The following is a 25,000-nucleotide window of genomic DNA, read 5'->3' on the forward strand; positions in this document are numbered from 1 at the left end:
AGGCCATAAGTGAACACACCTGCAAGCAGCCATGTCGGCTCATAAACACACACATACTGCAACCATTTGCAGACGTAATGCATAGACCCCCCCCCCCCCACACACACACACATACTGTACACATACACACACACCTACGATGTCTGGTCCTGCACAGCAAGAATGCACCAAAAGGCGAGAAGTCAGGCCCCCTTGGTGTCTATATAGGTGCACGCGTATGGTATGTGCATCAAACGAAGGGTGGGTGCAGGTGGGGGAGCTGGGGGTGTTATGAGATCAGATGTAACCGCTCTGCAGGAGAGGAGAAATGTAATTTGGGGATGTGGGATGTAAGCAGCACCGCAGGGATCCCGACCTGCAGACCTCCAGCCAAAGGGAGAGGCGTGTACGCGTTAGCCCGGTGTGGAGGGCACGTCTCTGGGATTAGAAACCTTGATCCCCCCCCTGATCCACAGAGGAATGTTAGAGGAAACAAGAAAGAGAGGAAAGCGAGGTAGGCAGCTGGAGGATGAGAGACTAAGAGCCAAACGGAGGGAGAAATCCAGAGGTGCAGGAAAGTGAGTGATCGACAGAGGCTCACAGAAATCAACAGGGTGTGAGAGAGAGCAGAAAATTGAGAGAGAGTGACAGAGAGCGAGGAGGACGGAGGAAGATAAATGAAGCCGAGTCGAACAGCTCTAATGTATGGCCGGAGATGTGAGAGGTGAAGCAGTTGGTTGTGGGTACCGACGGATATCAGTCTTTTGAACAAGCGTTGCGTGGTTATGTCACGACCCCCGGATACCAGCAGTCAATATTACTGCCAATTTCGCTGGGCCTGTAGGCGGTGAGTGTGGGCAGACGGGCTGGAGGGAAAGAGAGAGAAAAGTATGGATGGTTCAGAAAGAAGAAGTAGGAGATGAACATGATATGTACGGTCCATGTGTGCAGCAGTTTGTAGCAAAGTATTACATGGGAACAAAGTGTGAGGAAATAGACTTTAGCTGCTGCCTGGGAGTGCTATTGATCTACCAATCTACATGACCTAGAACACTGGTTGTCAACCAGTGATCCACAGACAACTAGTGGTCCATGGGAAAGGTTAAAGAAATACATATATTGTACCCTTGTAAAATGTATCAAAAATATGTTATGTTTTTTTCATAAATTAATGCCTTACTTTTTCAAACTACAGTGTCACACAAAACCAAAGCTTCTTCATCTGCTATTTTTGCTATATTTGAATAATGAAAAGTAACAGTTTTGGACATATTAGCTTTTTACCCGGCAGCAATGATATATAACACACTGCGGTGGCAACGCCACTCCGTCTCAGTGTCTCGGTGGCGCCCGCACACTTCTGCTTCAACAGCTTCCTGTGTGTCTGAATCTCGATGCCCTGCTTTTGTTAGTCTGTCGCCATCATCGCCGTGTCTGTGCGTCCATCCTCACATCAAAGCTAAAGGCTAAACGCTACACATTAGCAGAGTAACCCTGCCTAAGGAGCTGCCATTAACCCCGGGCTCCGATTACACTCCCTGCGGTCCCCGCAAGGCCAGGTTCAACTAGCCCGGGGTTAGGGAGGGCATGGTGTTGATGCACTCACATGCACGCATGCACGTATGCAAACCTATGCAAAAAAAACTACACACAGATTACACAGTAAAATCCTCCTGTGTGTTCATTTATATCGAGTTAAATGAACAGACACGGCTCGCTACGACGACCAGAAAATCCACCTGCACAGACATGCATGCACTCGCAAAGAAACACACAACTGCACACACCAACCAACACACACGTGCGGACAACTGTGCGTCTACATAGCATATACTCACACGCAAAAAAATATGCACTCGTGCCCTCCCGCACACCACAGGTTAATGTCAGGGGTGTTCCCATGCCAACAGAAGCTGACACCATTTTAAGTCAGAGGGGGTATCGCTTCCACGACAACAGATGACCTCATTCCTGAAGCAATGGGCTCTGTTTTTAGAGAGAGAGAGAGAGAGACAGAGCAAGAGAGTGAGAGAGAGTGAGAGAGAGAGAGAGAGAGGGAGAGAGAGGAAAGTGGCATGGCTGTGAGGCCTGAGGTCAAAGGTTAAGGTGGTGACAGCCATGGTGGAGAGTGTGTGAGCGCCATGGCTGACACGAGCTGTTGGACAGCTACTGACCCAGGAAAGTTTTCATGTACACTCACCGAACGTACAGAGTTATGCACCATGACCGCACGCACGCACACACACACAACACACAACACACACACACACACACACAATGGAAGGTGTTTTGTGGCCCCAGCCAGGCTGTCGTCTGGGAGCTGCAAGTGGATTACCTAAACAAACAATCTAAAAATACCTTCATTTTTACGAGCAAGCCCACCCTTCCCCGCCCCACCCCACCCCCTCCTTAGAGCCCACCTTGTGAGAACCACACAATGCTAATGTCAAACAACACACCTAAAGACTGTTACACACTATGTGTAAACTGCTTCCTGTTGTTAAACCAGGTGAAGATGTGTGCATAATGTAGTCTTATTCATTGTTGATAATCTATACATGTATATCCATTCATATTTTGACTGGTGATAGATGTACTGTAAATTCATGCATATATTCACTGGTGATAGACTGCACATTTATACTTCTAGATAGAAAGAACATAATAAGGCATACAGACCCAGAACAACTACAGATGTCTAGTGTAAGAATCAAAAAAGAATCTCCTTTTTTCCCCATGTTATCTTTATTCTTATCTATCTCGGTTTGGCTCTTGACTCTATATCTTACCACGGTACTTCGCCTGTATTTCACTCTCACAGCTGTTGCTGCTACGACACCTGAATTTCCCCACAGGGATTAGTAAAGGTTTATCTTATCTTATCTTTCTTGTTTTGTGATCCGGTGAGTTTATAATGGTTTCCATCATCCAGATTCACTGCTCTTACTCATTTGTCATTCAGATTTAGTGCCTCTTTTTCTTCTTTTTTAGAAGACCTGCTGTAATTCGCGATGGGTCAGGGTACAAACGCTGTTCAAGAATGAGTAGTAATGAGATGAGCTCTGTTCATACAAGATTTGCTGGCAATGTGTTTGCATATTTGATTTTGGTGTCATGTGTTAACGTGCACCGGATTTAAAAAAAAAGAAAAAGCACCAGTTGCACACAAAAAAAAGGAGGCCAACAGTACTTCAAAATATTAATTTTAGCATTTAGGAAAATGTAAAGACTATTCAGCATCCAAGCTTCCATCAGTGAGTGCTTTGAATGTTGGTGATTGCCTTTTGTAGAATGCACCTATTGTAGTCTTGAATGCAGCGTTTCCTGTTAATGTGTCCTGTATATATTTGAAAATGTGATTTTACACATTTGGACATTGTTCCTTTAGGGATGTTGGGGACATTGTTTCTGTTGGGGTGACAGAAGGGATTGTATTGTAAAGGTATGACAGAAGGGAGTCATTGTATTGTAAAGGTAGCATGGTGATTTGTAATGTCTTTGTAATACATTGCTGACACGTGTCACCCTTGTTTACAGTACTTGATATGAGGTCCCTTTGAGAATGTTTCCCTATCACTTCCTCTTCCTCCACGCCTATTCTTAGAGTGTGTGTGTGTGTGTGTGTGTGTGTGTGTGTGTGTGTGTGTGTGTGTGTGTGTGTGTGTGTGTGTGTGTGTGTGTGTGTGTGTGTGTGTGTGTGTGTGTGTGTGTGTGTGTGTGTGTGTGTGTGTGTGTGTGTGTGTGTGTGTGTGTGTGTGCGTGCGTGCGTGCGTGCGTGCGTGCGTGCGTGCGTGCGTGCGTGCGTGCGTGCGTGCGTGTGTTCTCATCGTCTCGCACACATCCTCCCATTTTTCGGCCCCATTCTCCTCTGCTCCATGCTCGTACGTAGAACAGCGCAGCCCACCCAATTGTTTATCAACGTGTGTGCCAACGACGTGCACGTCCCTAAGCACCACACCATTTGCATGCCCCCCCCCCTCCTCTTTTTATTCCATAATTGAATCAAATGCAACTCTTTTCATTGTTCACAATGTCAGGAAAGCATGCCAGATATTCCTGCCTCCTCCCTCAGAACACACACACACACACACACACACACACACACACACACACACACACACACACACACACACACACACACACACACACACACACACACACACACACACACACACACGAGCACCAAATACACAAATCCAGCATGAGCCTTTGCCCCCTGGAGACCTTAGGGAAATTGGCCAAAGACAATACCTTGACTCAGAGTTTGTTTACCTCCCATCACTCCTGCTGTGCTGCTGTGAGACTGATCACACAAAGCCTCCCTGCTTGACGTGTGTGTGTGTGTGTGTGTGTGTGTGTGTGTGTGTGTGTGTGTGTGTGTGTGTGTGTGTGTGTGTGTGTGTGTGTGTGCCTGCTTCCCTGCGTGGTATTGAAGTGTGAATCTGTACAGTCCAGAGGGCTTTTCAAGGGCTTCGCGTGCCCACCTGAGCGCGTGCAGGTGCATCGAGAAGTGTGTGCGTGTGTTGGTGTGTGCATTTGAGTGTCTGTGTGTGTGTCTGTCTGTGTGTGTGTATTGGCTACTATGCATTGTAGCCCATTACCCACCTGCTGTGTGAATCTTGGGTCACAAAAGGTCTGTAGCTGGCTGGCGCCGAGCCCGGCTTTGGGCGGTGCCACCCTCGCGGACCTGGCATGGGCACAGGAGTGGAATCTGAGTGGCCCCTGCCCACTGTGGCCAAGTCAAACACTGTTTCAACAAACAAAGATGGATCTGTCTGAAGCCACCCTGCCTCTCCCTTTCTTTCTTTCTTTTTCTTTCTATCTCTTTCAGCCTTTCTCTGTGTGCTGTGGGGTCTCACCTATTTGGTCTCTGTGTGTGCTTTTGTCGTATTGTATGTCTTTGTTCAGCATTCATCCGTGGTCTCCTTCCTCTGTGTCCGTCCGTCCGTCTGTCCGCATGTCGTCTCTATTTCTGCCTATCCCCGTCTCTCTGTTTGTGTGTCTGTCTCTGTAGATCTGTCTGTCTTTGTCTGTTTTTCTCTGTGTCTCTTGTCTGTCTGAGTTTTGACCACCTGCATTCAAACCCGGGTCTCCCGCATGGTAAACCAAGCATTGACCGCTCATCCAAAGGGGAATCCCCCCTTTGGACGAGGCAGAATCTAGGCTTCGGGGCTTTGGGCATCTGCATCTTTCTGTCTGCCCCCCTCTCACTCTCTCTCCCCCTCTCCCTCTTTCTCTCTCGGCCTTACACATGCACATACTCCCGGGTTTCCCAGCATTCTCCTTCCACATGCTGTTGGCATGTTTCTGAAGGTGTGGACTTGTCCACCCTGAAACCGCTGGGTGTAATTTTTTAGATTACTCAGATATAGCCATTGTGCAAATACCCCCCTCTATTCTCCTCTAGTCTCCGTAGAACCTGGTGAGAGGAACTTAAGAGGAAACTGGGGCCTACGTGTCAATAAGAACGCAGAGGCCCTGGTCTGTAGGAAGTCTTTAGAACAATATTTTCTGTTATGCAACCCAAATAATAACAATAGTGGGCACCATAGCGCCGAGGGCCAAAGTTGCTCAAGATCCATGTTGTTAGAAAAAGACCCGTGCCTGTTTCACTGGGAGTTCTCTGTTCGTGTTGAGTGTATTATTCTTCACATCCTGATCCTGAGTGTTTAACTCATTTAAATTGTTGCCCATCATAGCAGTTATTATATGGCTTTCGGAAGCAGTTTTCCTCTTAGTCATTTCCATCCTAGCTCTGTTTTTAGCTCATCTGGTTCTTTGGCTTGTATTCATAAGTGTCAGGTCGGAGACATTTTAATTAGGGCTGCTTCTTGGGTGGCTCTTGTTTGATGAATTGCGTCGGCCGAAAATACAGTTATAAATCATCGGCCACTTGACAGACAGACTGCTGGCAACTCTCATGCACCTTGGCCTGAGATACAGTTAGCAGGGTGCGTGATTGTCAGTGAGGTTGGGCTTTTATATTGTTAGCGTTGTTAGCCTCGTTGGCTTTTGTTCTTTGCCTAATTAACACTAGCAATGAAGTCATCGCTAATGTCAGCGCTACCCTTGTTTGGTTAGCATTGTTACGGATGTTAGCACCCTCGGGACCCGTGTTCCCGCCAGGTCAAGGTTAAGACGGGTGGCGAGTGTACGTCATCAATCATGGTGATCGGTTTCGGTGGCCGTGTGTCCCTCATCCATCACGCTGATGGCTTTCGCTGGCCGTGTGGCTGCGTGTCAGCGTCGGGGCCGGAGGTAATTAATAACCCCGGCGACAGAATTAATGAGTTAACCTGCTCCGTTCTCCTGCTGTTCTAATGACAGATGCTAATGGTTAGCAGCTAGTTATCTCTGATAATAGCCAGCAGCTCAGGTGTATGGATATAGATGGTCTTTTATTATCTCTCTGTGTGTGTGTGTGTGTGTGTGTGTGTGTGTGTGTGTGTGTGTGTGTGTGTGTGTGTGTGTGTGTGTGTGTGTGGGAGTGGAGGATTTATACATCCCTGACTTTGAATGCAGGTTTTGTTTTTTATTCAGTCAAGGACTGCTCGCAGGGGTAAACAAAGCGCTAGTGGAATAGCAATGCATTTTGACTGGTGCTGCCATCTGAGCAGCCGACAGCCTTCCACAGGGAGACCAACAGAAAGAGGTTGGAGAGACACAAAGAGAGCGAGGGATAAGGCAGAACGGGGAGGCTGAATAGAGAATGCTGGTTCCTTAAGGTGGAGGAGAAGGCAAGGCTCTCCTTGCCCTCAGGTCTTGAAAACCGATCGCTCCCTTTTCAAAGGGTGGCTTTGTGAGGATGCCTCTGACTGCGCCTCTGAAGAGCACTTGCTGTCTGTTATGACTACGAGAGAGTGACCGAGTTTCATCACCTAAAGAAAATAAAGCGCTCCGATAAAAGAGCAGGGTAAAGCGATATAGTTTGAACTTAATGCCTTTTTGGTTATACGGTTATTGGGCTGTCAGGGCAAGCCCAGTTATTGTGCATTACATTCCAGAGTTTTGGGATCACTTTTCTAGCACGAGTATGCTCTCATGCTCTTAGTCCCTTGTGAATTGGAGGCTTTGTTGTGTAGGCTGCACAGTTACTGGCCCATCTAGCTTTGTGCGTGGGTCACTGGAGGTGGGTTTATGTGGGTGGATATGTGGGTTGAGTTTTTTTCCCTTTCTTTGGGCTGTAGTGCACGCAGCGTCCACAGCTATTCAAAGTCTGTTGTGTAGGTAGTCGCTACTTTGAAGGAAACTCAACAGCGTGTTAGATGGTTGCCGCGTGGGTAGCCCTCATTGCATCCTTGGCTTTTGTGCCCTCTCTTCTGGAGATGGCGGGAGATAGATCTTTTTTTGTCACGAGCAGAAGTTGCCATTTCTCTCCTCCTCTCACGCCGCGTGGCCAATTCAGCCAGTAGAATCCCCACCACCCGGACAAAACTACTCATTAACTCCCTAAGCCTGCTCCTCAGCCGTACCCCAATGTTCTCTCCCCCTTTTTCCTACAAATGTGCTTCAGCTGAGAGACAACGGTCAGAGGGACAGGGAGGAGGAAGAAGTGGACAAAAGGGGGGGGGGGGGGGGGGCTAAAGCAATGGAAGAGGATTGAATGAGTGAAAGAGCTGACGGGGGGGAGAGAAAAGGGGGTGAAAGAATGTGATGTCCTGGTCTATGAGGGATTCCATTCTGAGCGGATCCAGAATAGAACAGTAAGTCACCAGTCCCTTTGTCTGCCTTTGATCTCTCAGCTCAGGGATTTGGCACCTGACAAACCCTCTCTGTCTGAAAGGAGGCCTGCAGAGAACGAGAGAGAGAGAGAGAGCTAGAAAGATGAGGAGAGCGGGATAGAGAGATAGAGATGGAGGAGGGAAATAGAAGGGAAGAGCAAGAAGAAATCGAATAATGTCAAAAAAAAAGAGGAAAAAATGAGTGGAGAGTTAATGCGTGAAAAAGCAGGCCCTGTGGAAATGAAGGGAGAGGGGTGTGGAAAATATGGACTTATGAGAGCTTTATAAGAGAGGATATGATGAGGGTTTCTCAGCTAGAAGCCGTAAAAAACGAATCCATGTGTGTTCACGTGTGTGTGAATATATGTCTGTGTCTCGGTGTGGGTTTGCCACGGCTGGCCAGGACAGTGATAAATCCAGCGAGTCTTAAGGGAGATTCCTCACCGAAGGCACGGCCTCTTGGACCACCCACTACTGTGGTCTCTTCTCTCGCACACACACACTGCTAATGGGAACCAAATTCTCCAGCTTTACTTGAGTATCACCCTCTCGTTGCCCGTGCTATTTTCTGCAGGATAGCCGCTGCTGTAAACATCGTCTCATATGTTGACGTCGCATTTTCAAACACAATTTCCGAGTCGCGGAATATCAGACCGCAGGATTGGACGGCAGCACATTGCAATAGTGAAGAGGGGGGCATGGTGCCAAAGAGTTAAGGGACAGCTAGTGTGTACTTTGGGGTTAGCCTGGGACGGCTTAATCATCACGGACTGAAAAACCCGTCAACCGCGCACCATGTGAGACTGATGTTCCTGGGACTGTGGAGATGCGTCTCTTTTTAAAGAGGCTAAAGCACAAAGGCCCTGAAGCAGGCACATCAATTAATTCTCTCCCCAGCTTTTTGTTTGAAGTCATCAGCCCAAAACAGCTGGTTGCCCACACATTAACCTTTGCATGCTTTCCTGGTCAGCGCACAACCACAAACCCTAGCTAGTTTGCGTTTTGTCACCCGAAACGGTCACAACCTCCCGCTCTCATCATCCCCTTCCAAACAACACCCACAAGTCCTAGCGTCTGTGTCTCTTGTGAAGTGATTAGGCGTTAAGGGACTGTCAGAAACCCTTAAAGATAGAGCGATAACACAAAGCACCTCCGCGTCTAATCTCTCTTCTGTGTGTGACAGCGAGGAGAAGAAGCAGAGGCTTCTCGCACCCCTGCAGGCTATAATCAAAGAGGCCCTTAGCTTAGCGTTAGCGAGTGAAGCGGCAAGGATTTGGCCCTGATTGACTGGGTGGATTGGTATAGAGAAAGGCCCAGCAGGTAGCAGCTAGCCTGGCTCTGCTAACGCTAGGCCACGCTAATCCAACCACTGGGGAGAGAGAGAGGCTGCAGGGCAAAGAGCCCAACTTTTTTATTATGCCTCCAAGGAAGGGATTTCCCTAAGTTTACAGGGTTTGCGGATCCTCTCTGTAGTCTGTATGTGTGTATGAGGAGATGACTACATCTTGAATGATGGAATGTGTTTTTCTTGGAGGCTGGAATTCCTCCTGTGTGTGGTATATGTGGATAGGCATTGATCTAAATTTTGAGCGTAGTATATACATGTGGGAGTCTGTTTACAAGACAGTGTTCCTTGCATGTAGGATGTCATCGTGGATTTATGACTGTGGTGTGGGAGTTCATGGCTTTGAATACAGTTTTGGAAATTAGTTGTGTGTTTTTTGTCAACACATGTTTTTTTGGGGGGGAGAGCGTACGTGCGTGTGTGCGCATGCGTGTGAATGTCTGTGCCTTGTTATGATGTTGAAATACCCATTGGAGACAGTTGGGTAAATCCATAACCAGGATAAAATATAATTACAAACTTCTAGTCAACAGCAGGAGAAAATACCCCGTCCCCCCACCAACACACACGCACACGCACACACACACACACACACACACACACACACACACACACACACACACACACACACACACACACACACACACACACACACACAGACACAGACACAGACACAGACACACACCAGCCACCAGCCACTCCACCACCACTCCCCAAAAACCCAAACCACCAGCCCTCTGGCCCCCCAATACCATTCGCCACTCATTGCCAAGTGCCCGGCCACACGATTGATTGACAGGCTATTTGGCCCAATCGGTGTCCTGGCTGTCTGTACCGCACCTCTCACAGAATCCTTCTATTGTCCTCCCCTTCTGGTTCAGCGCTCAGGGGGTGAAACACAACCCCACTAGGCTTCCCCAGCCATTATAGGAGACGGACAGAGCAGGGAGAGACTCATTGAAAGAGGAGCCCTGCAATCAAACTGTCAGTCAAAAGAAAGGCAAGCTCTGTCGCCAAAGTAGGAAAAGTGTCACTTAGGTTACCATTTCACATGCATTGTGTGCGTGTGTACGTGCGCGCACGTGTTAAACGCGTGTGTCTGTGTGTGTGTAGCAGTAGTATTTTGTGTGTGTGTGTGTGTGTGCGTGTGTGCGTGCACGTGTGTGAGAAGAATGACAGAATTCTTCTTGCCAAGTGCGGTAGCATTTGTTTGTTAAATGGTCCGAGATGCCAATGGTTTTGGTTACACCATGTCTCCAAGTCAATGCCAAAAAAAACATTTTTGGAATTTGTGCTAAAGACAAAGGGCTGGTTATTCAATATTCTGTGTGTGTGTGTGTGTGTGTGTGTGTGTGTGTGTGTGTGTGTGTGTGTGTGTGTGTGTGTGTGTGCGTGTGCGTGTGTGTCAGGGAAAACGGCTCCTATCTTGTATTATTCTTAATAATGAAATTCACGTTCTTGCTGCCTTTCCAACAAAGAAGAGAGATAGAGACGGGTTGATGACCTGTTGCTCACGGGGGGAATGAGCATTATTTTCCCTCTTATATTTCTTGGAATATTTAGCTGAGGAATTTTAGGGCTTTTGTTATTTTCTTAGCGATTATTCAATCAATTACTCTTTCGAATAATCAACAAGTGTGTTTTTGGTTGTGGATATATTTTTATCTTGTGATGTGAAAAAATTCCAATACTTTTTTATAATCTACTAAATCTTTTAGTCTGATTGAAAAAAACGTGTTGCATCGCACGTTGTGAACTTCTGCTATTTTCCATGATCTTTTTTTCCTCTTTTAAAAAAAAAAAGATAATTCTTTATAATCAAGTTAAATGAACTCTTGTACCCCTAACCTGATATAAATTCCCATTGTTTGCATCTTGCTCAAAGCGTCATTTGTTTGTCTCTTGCAGCCTGTAAGATCGGTTACTACCGCGCCCTGGCCTCAGATGGCTCCTGCGCCAAATGTCCCCTCCACAGCTACTCGGTGAGAGAGGGATCCACGTCGTGTGCCTGTGACAAAGGCTTCTTCCGCTCAGAGACGGACCCTGCATCCATGCCCTGCACACGTAAGTACACACACACACACACACACACGCGCGTGTACGCAGGTGCCCAGGCACACCCACACACATACACGTGTAAAGCGGGCGACTGTGGTTTTAATGGGGATCCTTTGATTCCAGGTGGTACTAAGTGATCTGTCACTGTGACAGAGAACTAATGAGGGTGGAAAACAGTGCATTCCACCTCCACTGCAGAGAGACCGCAAAACACAGGAGAGAGAGAGAGAGAGAGAGAGAGAGAGAGAGAGAGAGAGAGAGAGAGAGAGAGAGAGAGAGAGAGAGAGAGAGAGAGAGAGAGAGAGAGAGAGAGAGAGAGAGAGAGAGAGAGAGAGAGAGAGAGAGAGAGAGAGAGAGAGAGAGAGAGAGAGAGAGAGAGAGAGAGAGAGAGAGAGAGAGAGAGAGAGAGAGAGAGAGAGAGAGAGAGAGAGAGAGAGAGAGAGAGAGACGCAAGCTGTGACATGAAGAAATTAAGAATTAGGTTAAGAAGAGCCAGGATGGATTAAGAGCTGGCAGTGTAGGAACTGTAATACACAGACAGAGAGAGAGAGGAGGGGGTGCAGAGAAGGTTTGACCTCTGCTGTTAAATTCAGTAGTATGAAGAGATGTGTGAGAACACGATTCGGAGAAAAGAGAAATTCTGTGTTATTTTTTCGTTTCTCTCTCGGTCCGGATGACTTATGAAAATCTTCTCTTCTCTACCTCTCTCTCCTTTTCCCTCTCTCCTTTGTCTCCCTCCCTCTCTTTCTCTCCCCTCCAGTGTTCTCTCTCCCTTTCCTCTCTCATTGTATCCGACAACCTCTCTTTCTCACCCTCTCTGTCAGTACCCCCTCTCCTTTTCTCTTTGCATCTCTCTTCCTCTCCTCCTGTCTTTCTGTCTGTCCTCCATGGGACCAGGCTGTGAGTGTGAGTCAGTATCTCAGTAGTGTGCCAGTAGTCTCTCTGACTCAACAGGGCTGTGATAACAAACAGTTAACATAATATCCTCCTCCATGCACACATCCTCGTCTCTCTCTCTCTCTCGCCCTCTCTCTCTCTGTGTATCACAGTATGTATTCAATGACTCAGAGAGAAATCATGAAACAAAAATCTGTAATTTCCTACAAAATGAAGGCATCCGTACGTAAATAGCACTGAAACAGCGATTTCCCTATTCATTTATTTATTTATTTATTTCTGCCAGCTACAACATCTGTTATGTCAATTAGCTCATAGTTGGCTAAACGTTTGGGCTGAAGGATCTGTCGAGTTCATGCGGATTCATCACTCAACAAAAGACTTTATTGAATCCCACAAACAGCCAAACTCCAACTACCTAACACTTAACTGTTTAAAGGCCAGCTGAGCAAACGCTAAGCAACCGCTACTACCTAACACTTAACCGTTTAAACCCCAGCTGAGCTAACGCTACTACCTAACAAAACTGTTTAAATTCCAGGCTGAGCTGGCACTACTACCTAAAACTTTGCCGTTTAAACCCTCTATACTTCGTAAACCTGACCTGAATTGCCAAAATTAATCTTCAAGATCTGCTATTTTTGGCGAATGTTTCCCCCAGAATAGGGATGCCAGGGATCAAGTTTAAACCCGGTTTAAACCTGACAGTTAACGGTTTAAACCCTGGCTGATGATAAACTTAACAAAAACTTTACTGTTTAAACCCAGACTTAGCCAAGACTAAACATTTCTTGTGTCTGGGGTGGCTCTTTGATTTAATAGCATTGTGATTTAGTGCACATGGAACCTGATCTTAAAACCAACGCTGAGCACACAACATTAGCCGGCCTCTCCAGCTGACCTCCTGCAGACCTTTGCCCCCCGGTCTGGTCACCCAGGCAACATGAACTTAGAACCCTCCCCCTGGCTGTCCGTCCGTTTTGTTTTTCTTTTGGCCGTGTTATTATTTTTTCTTCTTCCCGTCCGTCTCTCCCGCATGCTGGAGCTCCGCAATTACAGCTGCCACTCAAACATCCCTCCATCTCACATGTTTTGTTTTCACTCTCTCTCTCTCACTCTCCCACTCGAACTCCTCCTGAAGTCACGAATGGAGCAAAGAGAAGAAAAAAAATACTCTTAAACTCATTTCCCAGTTTGCCTTGCTGAAGGTCATGCAGCGAAAGCGCCGGCATCTCCGGTAATTGGTGTGTGTGTGTGTGTGTGTGTGTGTGTGTGTGTGTGTTTGTGTGTATGTGTGTGTGTGTGTGTGTGTGTTTGTCCATGGGTAATTGAAAACGTTCCCCTCTCTTAGCTTGGGCTCCACCGATGCGAGATGTGAGATGCGAGATGATGATTAAAAAAGGGACGTGGTCTGATTCGGCCACGGTGTGCAGGCACACACACACACACACACACACACACACACACACACACACACACACACACGTTCCTATTCCTCCTTTATTCTCTCCCGTTTTTTTCCTCCTCCCTCCTTTCATTTTTCCTTCTTAATTTATTTGATTGGCACTTACTGCACACCACATTTGATCAAGATAACCACTTCATGTGGCTGTCACAGTAACACATACACACAGGCACATGTATGTGCTGATGCACGTGCACACACACACACACACACACACACACACACACACACACACACACACACACACACACACGTACACACACACATACAGTACTAGGCAGTAATGAGGACCAGGGACGACAGACTCACGTAGGGGGTGGTCCACTGTGTTTAGGGGGGCTGAAGGCTCTCTGTTCAGGGGTTTCTTGGCCCTTGATGTGTTTTTCAGATTTTCCTTAGTTTTCCTAGTGGTGGTTTAGTAGTCTGGAGTAGAGAGAGGTGGGGTGAGGGAGTGGAGAGAGGGGTTTTTGGTTGACTAGATCCCAGTTGGACAGTAATAGCAGGGTCCATGCTCCGGCCAATTTCACCCTCTCTCTCTTTCTCTCTCTCTCTCTCTCTTTTCCCCCGGCCCTGCTCAACACTCTGGTAACAATTAACGGGTAGAGTGACACAGAGAGCCGGAGAGAGAGAGGGGAAGAAGTGAAAGGAGAGCAAGGAACAAAGATAGAGAGATAGGGATACGAGTCTGAGTAAAAATGAGAAAGGCAGATATATGGAAGACACGTGGTGTTGGGGTGAAAAAAGGCTCAGAGAGCAAATTAGCAAGCAATAAAAGAGTGGAAAAGACAGAGGGGGACAGGAAGAAAGACGAAAAAATACAGTACTGAAACTTTCTTAGGAAAAAGTTTCTTAATCTCCCCGAGGAATCTGTCCCAAAAGGAGACTGTGTGTGCAACCAGCTAACGTTGAGCTAATGCTGCGCTAGCTGCGTGTGCAGGTTGGGTGACTGTGGAGCCTCTCCTGCTGTTCTCTCTCAGGACTAATTACCCCGCGTCAGTCACAGCTGACGGCTCTCCCACGCTACCCCCTCTCGCGCTGCACAGCATTCTGGGAGAGCGACAGGTACAGGCTGTGTGTGTGTGTATGTGTGTGTGCACGTACGTAATGTACAGCGACTACCTGGAGATGGTGGAATGTATGGGTCTTGTGTGTGTGTGTGTGTGTGTGTGTGTGTGTGTGTGTGTGTGTGTGTGTGTGTGTGTGTGTGTGTGTGTGTGTGTGAGTGTGAGACTGGTACCGTATACATTCCCAAGCACTTAAGTTTTATTGCGCCACTCGTCATGGCAACAAATACGCCAAACATAACATGCTGCACTTCTACTGTTGTAACCCAGGACAACACATTTGCACAACATATTTCCACATACCTTGACCCGAAACTGGGTTGGCCTTCCGGAAGGAAGATAAACAAACAAAAACACCTCACACTTCTCACCTGGGTCTTATTCCGTTTATGGCTGAAGCAGCCATAAGAAAAGATAAGTGAGTAATAATAGCTCTGTATCTCCTACAGGAAGCTGTGGAAGGAGATAGTGGGAGTAAGGAGTAATGCTGTACAGTGAACCTTGTGCGCTGACAAAGAGACCATTATAATGATGGTTGTGGGCAGCCACCTTAATTTAGAAAGCCCATCTGTAACCTGCTCACTACTGCGCACTATCTGGGAATGGGTGGAGGGGGGGGGGGGGGATTGGGTGAGGATGAGAAGGAGGGTGTGTGTGGGGGGTCAGTGTTTTATCATCATCATTATTAATGAGATCTATTAATGGATTTTCATGGGGGCCTGGGGTCGGCGGGCAATGCAGGGTCACGCTAATATTAATACTGTGGATTCTGCATTACTCTCTCTCTCTCTCTGCCTTGCATTTAAAACACATGAGCGCAATCTCTCTCACACGTGCATATACCGTCACATACACACATACATAAGCTCTCTTTCACTCAGTGTATCTCCTCTTTATCCCTCTCTCCCCATACAGACCTGCTCCTCCATACTAATCAGTGGATTTCTGTCTCCTGTATGAACATACTGTGTTTGTCTTCTCCTTATGTCTCTCTCTCTCTCTCTCTCTCTCTCTCTCTCTCTCTCTGTTCTACTATGTGTGGACAAGTGCCTGTCAGAACGATCTGTATTGTAGTGTAGAGTTAAATAGATCTGTAGTATAGAGTTAAAAAAATGGACACACACACACACACACACACACACACACACACACACACACACACACACACACACACACACACACACACACACACACACACACACACACACACACGTGTACACCCACCCAAATCCATGCAGGCTGCAATTGAAACCTATACTTGTGAACACACATTCAGTGTATACAGTTATAGTCACAATATACAGTACAGTCAAGCTCACTCTTTCTTGCGCCCCCAGTCCAACGCATGCGTGCACTCGCTCACTCCCCCCCGCCTGCTCTTCTTTCCATGTCTGTGTGAAATCACTCATTGTCCCTCTGCTCCTCCAAAAATAACACTGATAATTAATTTCCGTTGTGAAATGGATCGTCCATGGAACGACTAGCTTTCATATTTCACCCTGCATCGATCCGCCTGCGTGCGTGCTTCATTAGCGAGGAAAAAACGAGAGCGAGAGAAAGAGAAAGAGAGGGTTAAGTCAATTACAGTTTCTTATGTTTGAAAGCAGCACAAAAAAGCACATCAATTACAACGGGGCTGACATGCAAATTGGGATTGATGAGCGCAGGAAACGGGGCGCGTTCACATGGTCGCTTCCGCAGGACTCCTCCCACTTTACAACTGCTTCCTGTTAGCAGAACGACATCAAAGTAGGAACCTTAATAACAGGCTCCAAAGCAAACTTTGTCAGAAAGTTCTGAGTCGTTGCCATACTCCCACTGTGAGCAGCGGGCTCGGGCACGCTGCCATCTTCAGCTGAAACATTCGACACATGAATGGAAAAGAAATCTGCCAGCCTATTGGATTTCAGTTAACATACTGAATTAACTGGGGTGAAATTGGAGCCTCCCCAGCTGTAATGGACAGGACATTAAAAGGGAATCCAAGAAGCCTTAGTTCTCAATAAAGGGGACAGCCCACTCAATTAGACATGCTATTCATCTTATATATAATATATATACACTTTGGATTTAGTCAATAGCTAAGAGTGTGCCCCAGTCTTGGATTTCAGCTTTTCACAGCAGTCAACACAAAGCTAATATTATCCATTGTGAAATAATGTCCTTCAGAGAGTCATCCTGTCAGCAGGTCTGCTACACTTCACACCAAGTCAACACAAAGCACTTTTAGCTGAATTCACCCTTTGTCCTCCATTTTGTAACGTTAGCCTCAGCCTAAGGTTTGTGGCTCCATAGTCTTGCGTATAAGCTAGACGTATCGGAGATCTCCGCCTACCGGTACGTCTGGTGACATCTACAGGGTATATTCAGTGTAGGGGCTTAAACTGGGTGGAAACAATTCAGAGATGTAAGAAGTAAATGCATTACAGAAACAATGCAAAGACCCTTCATAATGGGATGGCGATATGATGGGCTTTTAAAGCAGTAGGCGTAGGTTTGTCTTAACTGTTCCAGCCCCTAGATTGAATTTAGATGTCACCAGCCGCATGGGAAGGCTGGACATACGAGACTATTGGCTCCAAAGTAACGTTCCTAAACAATCTTCAAAGTCTTTTTTGATTGTATCAAAGCAATTCCTTTCTTTCTTGCCTTCATACACTTTATTTCTTACAAATGTTTGCACCACTTTTATGAACCTGTTGTTGCTGTGGTTCATGTATTTTATGTGAGCGGCCCTCATAGTGAAACTCCTGGTATGAGCAAACTTCTCTCGCCATTAAAGTACCTCTCAATCTGATTCCAGGCCCCCCTTCGGCACCCCTCCACCTCATCTCCAACGTCAACGAGACGTCGGTGAACCTGGAGTGGAGCACGCCGCTCAACTCCGGCGGCCGCCACGACCTCACCTACAACGTGGTGTGCAAGCGCTGCGGCCCGGAGGGACGGCGGTGCCAGCCCTGCGGCAACGACGTCCACTTCAGCCCCCAGCGGCTCAGCCTGAAGGGCACCCGGGTGTCCATCAACGACCTGCAGGCCCACACCAACTACACCTTCGAGATCTGGGCGGTGAACGGCGTCTCCCCGCAGAGCCCCGGGCCGGAGCAGGCCGTCTCGGTGACCGTTACCACCAACCAGGCTGGTGAGTAAAAGAGGGGTCGGTTGGGGTGGATTGTGGTGGTGGTGTGAAGGGTGAAGGTCTTGGCGCTGAGGTCGGGGCGGCAGACCAGAAAAAGAGATCGTTTTGTAAGCGATCGCAAAGGCCGTGTATTTATGCATTACATTATCTTTTGAAGTACTCTTTTGGGCAATCTGCATGTCAAAACATGTTTACCAAAGCCGTGAATAATTTGGGTGAAAGTGAGATGAGTACTGTGCACTGATGGATTTCCAGCGGTGGAGAATGATTTTCCGCAATACTCACTTTGGTTTTGCATAATTAGGCATGAGGAGCATGGAATGAAGATAGCGAGCATCCTGCTATATTTGGCTCTCCAGCTAATGAATTAGATGAGTTTTATTGATCTGTGCAGGCTTCATTACAAATGCTGTGGGGATTGTGTGTGCGATGCATGCGTGTGTGCGCGCATATGTTCAATGCATGCGTGTGTACCATGTGGGTTTTTTACGTTCTGGTTGTATCGGAGTGGAGAGTTGGAGATGAGCCCTCTGGCCAAGCGATGCGTGTGCTCACATCCTCCCCTGTTGTTTTGTCGTGCGGCCATTTTGTAGCCAGTTGTTGAGCAAATGGATTTTATGACTCTGGTCCTTCCTCTCCATCCCTGCCCGCTCAGCCTCACATCTTATAGGCGATCATTAACTTGGTCTTTTTTACTGCTCTCGGCTCCTGGGTGGCGTGCTAAGTGCCTCTTTTGTGTCGTTTTTTATCACTATACTTTCCATTGCTGGGAGAAGGCGAAATATTTCCAATTCTAGCTTTAGGACAGGGGGGATCGGGGGTGGCTATTTAAGGACATGGTGGCTTGATTTATCAGCCAGGGTCAGGGAGGGGGAGATGGATGGATAGCGCAGCCCGAGCCCCACCAGAGAGGACTGTGTGGGAGCCGTAATGGAGCGCACTCCGGGGTTTGACTCCGCTCCATGCTTGGATGGAAAACACACACACACGCACGCACGCACGCACACACACACACACACACGCACACGCACACGCACACGCACACGCATGCGCACACGCACACATACACACACGCACAAGCATAGACTGGTGCTGCAGTTCCTCAGATGTGCGACCACACATGTACACATGCACACGCAGGCGACGTACATGCATGGTCTCACACACACACCCACACCCACACACACAAGCAGAGAGGCGTGTTGACGCGCGGACACACTCAGAAGCGCTGTCATCCCCTGAGGTTGCTTCAGGCTAATCGGCAGACTTAAAGTAGTAAGATATAGATGATGTTGCCTTTGGCTCGTCACTGATGCATGTTTCACAACTGTTCTCCTTTGGCTCGGTTTCATGAAGCTGGCCCGAAGCAGCTGGAAAGTGTGTGTGTGTGTGTCTGTGTGTGTGCACGCGTGTGTGCACACATCTGTGCCTGTGTGTGAGTGCACGTGTGCATACTTGGGCGTAAGTGAGAAAATGTGCAAAGCAAAATGTCGATAAAAAAACGGATATGCGGATATGCACGCGCTCTCTCGTACGTGCACAGAAGCCCTACTGTGTGGAACTAGCTGCATTTGCTTTTCCAACAATGTCCTCTATGTGTGCGTGTCTTCTCAAATGTGTGTGTGTGTGTGTGTGTGTGTTAAAGTGAAGAGCGTCAGACTGATTGGATTTCTGCCTGTTAATGCTCAGTAGGGGCTACGGGGGCTCTGGTTTCAGCCGCTAGTAATCCAGCCAGTCATCTGCGGCTGTCCGTCTCTCCGCGTGGCCTCCCCTCATCCAGACACAGTGGATTACACATTTATTATCATAGATTTATTGGGATTTATAAAACACTGTGGGATAGACCCCCGCACCCCCACCCCCTTCGTCCTCACTCATCTTGTTTTGTCTGGGAAGGGAGGAAGAGGAGGAAGAGGTTGGATTTTGGACGGAGAAGGTGGAGAGAGAGGAGAGCAGAGAGGTGGAAGGAAAATGGAGAAAGGGCAAGAGCTGTTTTAGTAGCTAAAAACTGAGAGTTGTGTGTGTGAGAATATACGTGTACTGTATGTGTTAGCATTTCGAGGTGTGTGTGTGCGTGTGTGTGCGTGTGCGTGTGCGTGTGCATGTGTGTGTGTGTGTGTGTGTAAGGAGGTCAGATTCCATATTGCAGCAGGAACAATTCCCTTGTCGTAAATCAGGCAGGGTGTAACCCTTTCACCCAGGCTGGCTGAGGAAAGGAGGGGATGTCCAGGCTTTGAACTGACCCCAGGCATTTAATGCATGTTTTTTCCCCCTTTATGGGATCAAGCACTTGGTGGGACTGTGTGTGTGTGAGAGAGAGGCAAAGCAGGGTGTTTATGTCTCTATAGAAAATACTTGGCGGCCGTGTGTGACAACGAGTGAATTTGTGAGTGAATTTGTGTGTGTGTGTGTGTGTGTGTGTGTGTGTGTGTGTGTGGGCACGTCTGTCAGTGCATAATGTGTGAGTTTCCATCTCTATGTGGAATTGGATAGACGTGCCGTACTGGAGGCTTGCTAGAGGGGAAGCACACATTATTTGGGGGCGTGGGGGGGGGGGTTCTGGTATGGAGGAACCATTTTCTCGACACCCTGAAAAACGACTCCCACCTCAGCCATTTCTCCTCAGCGGCAGCAAATCAAGTGACTCCAATCTGGCAACCGGGCTCCAATCTGGCAACCACATGTGTTCCTCTGGCCCCTTGTCTCTTTAATGTCAGACCATAATCGACCGCATAGTCTCACAACCCGTACAGGCCTGACCGCAGCTGCCTCCTCGCAGGGCCGAATACCTCACAATGAACATGTTCACAACGACAAACTCAACTCCGTCAAACAGAACTCTAGCCCTCCCTCCCTTCCCTTTCATGCAGAGACAAAAAAATGCCCAAACGTCTGCATGAATCTTCGCCCACAAGCTCCACTATCCCCCCCCCCCACCCACCGAGGGAGGGTGACTTCAAACTGAAGCCGGGCCCTCTGTGTGCTCCTGACCGGTCTATTTACTCCAGCGGGTTTAAATGTATGCACGGGTGAGCTGCTGTCTGTGGGAGATAATGCAAGTATAGGTGTTATGTTTTTTCAGCCGGTATTTCCATCTGTTTGCCTAATGAGGTTCTTTGTGTTTTCGCTCTCTGTTTGTGTGCATTATGTGTGTTGCTGCGGGGTTGTGTATTGGTATTATCGTCAAAGTCGGGTGGAAACCTTGTATGTCTAAATCCGTTATTGTCAGGAAATGAAAATATAAAAAAAGTGATTATTTTTAAGTCACACACTCTTTTTAATACTTTACATTGGTTAAATGTTTATAAAACACTACTTTCAACATGGTGTTACTATTTTAGGCATGTCATTGTAGGTGAACATTTCCAAGCATTTTCAGAATTTGTCAAAATCTTTCAAAAAGGAGCAGATCTACAAGCTCACAATGATGCTACACTTTCTGAGCTTGTAGATTTGTGCTACTTTTGTGTGAAACTGTCATACAGCAAAGTATAAAACAGGGCATTCATTCATGAAAAAAACAAAAGATGAAATATGGAGATACAAGGTTTGTATGTGTGCATGCGTGCACGTGTGTGTGTGCATGTGTGTGTGTGATTGTTTGCTGGGTGTGAAAGAGTTTTTGGAACACATCATTCCAAAATGAGGTCTGAATATTCATTGGTCCTTCATTGCGTCTTTTTATTCCAACAGCGTTTTAGCACACGCACGTTGGGAAGGCGGTGAGACATTACTAATCTGCTCCACATTATTTAAAATTCATCTACCGGGGTGCCAGCTAGTCTGCCACGCTTCTCTCCAAATCACACCCTGTAGACAAACTTCCATCTCGTCTGGATAGACATATGTCAGATGTCGGATCGCGCCAGTTTTCCTCACCCTGTGTGTGTGTGTGTGTGTGTGTGTGTGTGTGTGTGTGTGGTTGGAGTGGGCCACGAACGTGCATTCGTGACCGGAGCCATTTGGGTTCATGTGTCATCTTACTTTTCTTGTGTATCTGTCTGCGCCATAGTATATCTTTTTAGTGGTCATTAAAGAAAAAGAAAGAAACCTTGTTCTTGATGGATCGTTTAGCCGACGTCTTCTCTGTTTTAACCTTGCCGTAGTTCGGCATGGGGCGGAACCTCAGGAGGGACCACTCAGAAGATCACTCATCTTTATCTGCGTCTTAGCCCAGGGGAGGGAGGGAAGGAACCCAACACGAGGAGCAGAACACGATTAAATCGCCATATCTGTCATCTTTGGAGGAAAGATGGATGTGTGGATTACACAAGGAGAGCGAGGCCCCGCGACCCCACCGGGGCTTTTCTTTCCGAGCGGGAGCGTCCTCAGCCGGCCCCGCGGGGACCTTTCAAATTGGCTCCTGCCTGCCAGACGGACCAGCTCTGGAGCAAGATTGATCTGAGGGGATACAAATGGCCGCCGCCTAATTGTTTAACGGAGACACGACACATTAGGCTGGCAGGATGACACAACCTTGGGAAAATCTATTTACCGCCGCGCTCAGAGAGATGTCTGCCATCCCGTCATCCCCCCACATACACACCCATCTCACCCCTCACACACACACACACACACACACACACGCGCACACGCACACACACACACACACACACACACACACACACACACACACACACACACACACACACACGCACACGCACACACACACACGCACAGTTCCAAAAGCCATGGCTTCCCCCCCTTCACCCCGGCCCGAAACTTAATCCATTGCTGGTGCTTGGATTGCAGGCCCGTTTGAACTCAATCCCTGACTAAAAGCCTTGGTTTTGTTAGCGTTAGCACGAGGGCTAGCCTCCCTGGAGCCCCCTGGTCAAAGGGAGCAGAGTGCATATAATGTCAGAGATAATCCAATCATAACCGCTGGACGGGTGAGCCTCATTAATCATCTGGCACTGTAATTCTTTAAGAGGACGATGTATGGAATGAGTTAGGTTACAGTATGGATAGATCCGGGGGTCCAGAGATACTCTTTGATCCCTGTGAAGTCGTGAAGCGTACACACGTTGCAAGGAATCACTCCCATGGCGTTGGTGTAAACATTTGGTCAGCGGCTCGCTTTGTTCTTGCCTTTGAGCGTAGGGGGTGTGTGAAAGTTGTTGCCTTGTAGTCGAGGGTAACACTAGTAGTGTGTGTGTGTGTGTGTGTGTGTGTGTGTGTGTGTGTGTGTGTGTGTGTGTGTGTGTGTGTGAGAGAGTGGCTATTTCAGCTTTATGAGCTGTTGATTCCAGATCGTTGAGTTGAGAAAACAGGAAGGAGGCTGCCCTGCCTTTGTCTCCTTGTCTTATGACGTCTTAAAAACGTGTGTGTGTGTGTGTGTGTGTGTGTGTGTGTGTGTGTGTGTGTGTGTGTGTGTGTTAGCATGTACCTCCACTTTCCTGTTTGCTCTTTTGCTCTCCAACTCACATCTATCAAACCCCATGAACGCCTGCCTGGTCCAAACGTGATTTGAACACGTTTATGTTTATCACAGTGTGCTTTATAAGTGTCTGTGTGTGTTGCTCTTGGTCCCGCCGCGCATAGCGTATGACCCAATTTCTACGTTGTCACACTCCCCGAAGATAGAGACTTGATTTGTGTGTCGGTGGAACACTCCAGGGAGGACAGCGCAAAGCACAAGCCATTATCTGTATTTTAGCCAATCACATGTTAAAGGGGCCTGGGCCCACATAGCATGGCTGCCTGAAATATGGCCTCATTAATGGCTGCTGTAGAACAGTCCAGGGATAAGATCGTTCGCTGGAGCTTTAATGAATACCAATTGATTAGCTCCCTTGTAAACAAAAAAGCATAGCAATGTATGGTTTCCCACGGTGACCTAAGAACCCACCGAAAATGAGCCTGAGACGTTAGTTTTGCTTGCTTGTAGGAAAAGTGGTCGAGGAGTTAGCGTCCGCCCACGGCGATGGGATCAGTTTTATGGAGGCCAACCGTTGTTGCCTCTGAAATAGAGCCTTGCCATGGACTCTATGGCAATTTAGCAGGATAGCCATATAGCTATATAACGCTTAAGCTTTTGACTGGGGGCCAAGCTCAAAGACAAATGGAATTGATTGCCTTGTGGCCTGGCCCTCTGTTTGACTTTCTCAGCAGGAGCAGGCAGAAGGGGATTTAGAGGAGAAACAAAAACAGACTCTGTGTCTCCAAGGCTGGAAAACAACATGGAGGAGTCAGAGACAGCAGGCCTAACGTTGCCTTCTTCTTTTCTTCCCTGACCAGCTCCCTCCCCAGTGAATTCCATCCAGGCTAAGGACATCACCAGACACACCATCTCTCTGGCATGGCAGCAGCCTGACAGGGCCAACGGCGTCATCCTGGAGTACGAGGTCAAATATTACGAAAAGGTGAGGGCGCTCATGGGAAATTAAGTGTACAACCTCAGAAAAAAATAGTTTCAACGAATAGCAAAAATAGACGAAAAAAAGTTTATAATTTTAATATACAGTTTGTTTTTATATTTTTATTTAACAATTATAACAATTGTTCATCAAGGAAATGATTCTTGGGTACATGCAGCTTTCCAAGGAAAGCTTTCTGAATCAGGTAAGAAAAGCACTAATGTCACTCTGATTGTTTCCAGGACCAGAATGAGAGAAGCTACAGGATCATCAAGACGGCATCCAGGAACGCTGACATCAAAGGCCTGACCCCGCTCACCTCCTATGTGTTCCATGTGCGCGCTCGCACGGCCGCCGGCTACGGGGAATTCAGCGCCCCATTTGAGTTCATGACCAACTCCGGTGAGTGCCGCTCGCTGCTGACTCCGCTCGACTCGCACTGATGACATCACCGCACTGCAGTGTTCGGCAGGCTCGCTGCCAACCGTATCACCCCCAGTTTCAGTAAAAATGCCGCGATGAAAGCATCCTTTATGGGTTTGTCTCTTTCATTGGCCGCTCATTAATCAAAACCGGCTGACAGCTATAAAAAGATAAATGATATCGCACTCAAACACCTGAATAGCAAGCCGGACAGCCTCTTTTATTCGAGTTACAATGAAGCGCAAAAAGACACCAACAACTTTTATTTGTAGTCACGACTGTCGCATATTAACTTGGCATATAAACAACCCTGACCCGCTTGGCCAGGCGACATGTCACTTGATCTGAACTGCCATTGTGGGCGCGTGACATAGAAGTGTTGCGTTGCACCGGCGGCCCGTGGACCCAGGTGTTCCCTTATTGTGATGTAGATGGCAGATAGCGGCGCGCGATGATGACACGGTCAAGCACACAGCTCTAATGGGGCGCCATTGTCTCTCAATGGAGCACGAGAGACACAAGACTTTTACGGGGCGCTCGTAAAACACAGGGC

General features: G+C 47.6%; 1 protein-coding gene across 2 annotated transcripts in view; it reads left to right on the forward strand.

Moving 5' to 3' along the window:
• The window catches only part of epha4l (eph receptor A4, like), a 59,186-nt gene that overhangs the window by 14,130 nt on the left and 20,056 nt on the right, over window positions 1-25,000 (forward strand). For both annotated transcript variants that reach the window (XM_084065529.1, XM_084065530.1), the window contains exons 4-7: window positions 10,954-11,109; window positions 17,333-17,668; window positions 23,906-24,030; window positions 24,267-24,426. In XM_084065529.1, the coding sequence (XP_083921655.1) occupies window positions 10,954-11,109; window positions 17,333-17,668; window positions 23,906-24,030; window positions 24,267-24,426 (777 nt within the window). The remainder of the gene's footprint in view (window positions 1-10,953; window positions 11,110-17,332; window positions 17,669-23,905; window positions 24,031-24,266; window positions 24,427-25,000) is intronic.

Source organism: Gymnoscopelus microlampas (genome assembly GCF_963454915.1).
Source record: "Gymnoscopelus microlampas genome assembly, chromosome: 8".
Lineage (NCBI taxonomy): Eukaryota > Metazoa > Chordata > Actinopteri > Myctophiformes > Myctophidae > Gymnoscopelus > Gymnoscopelus microlampas.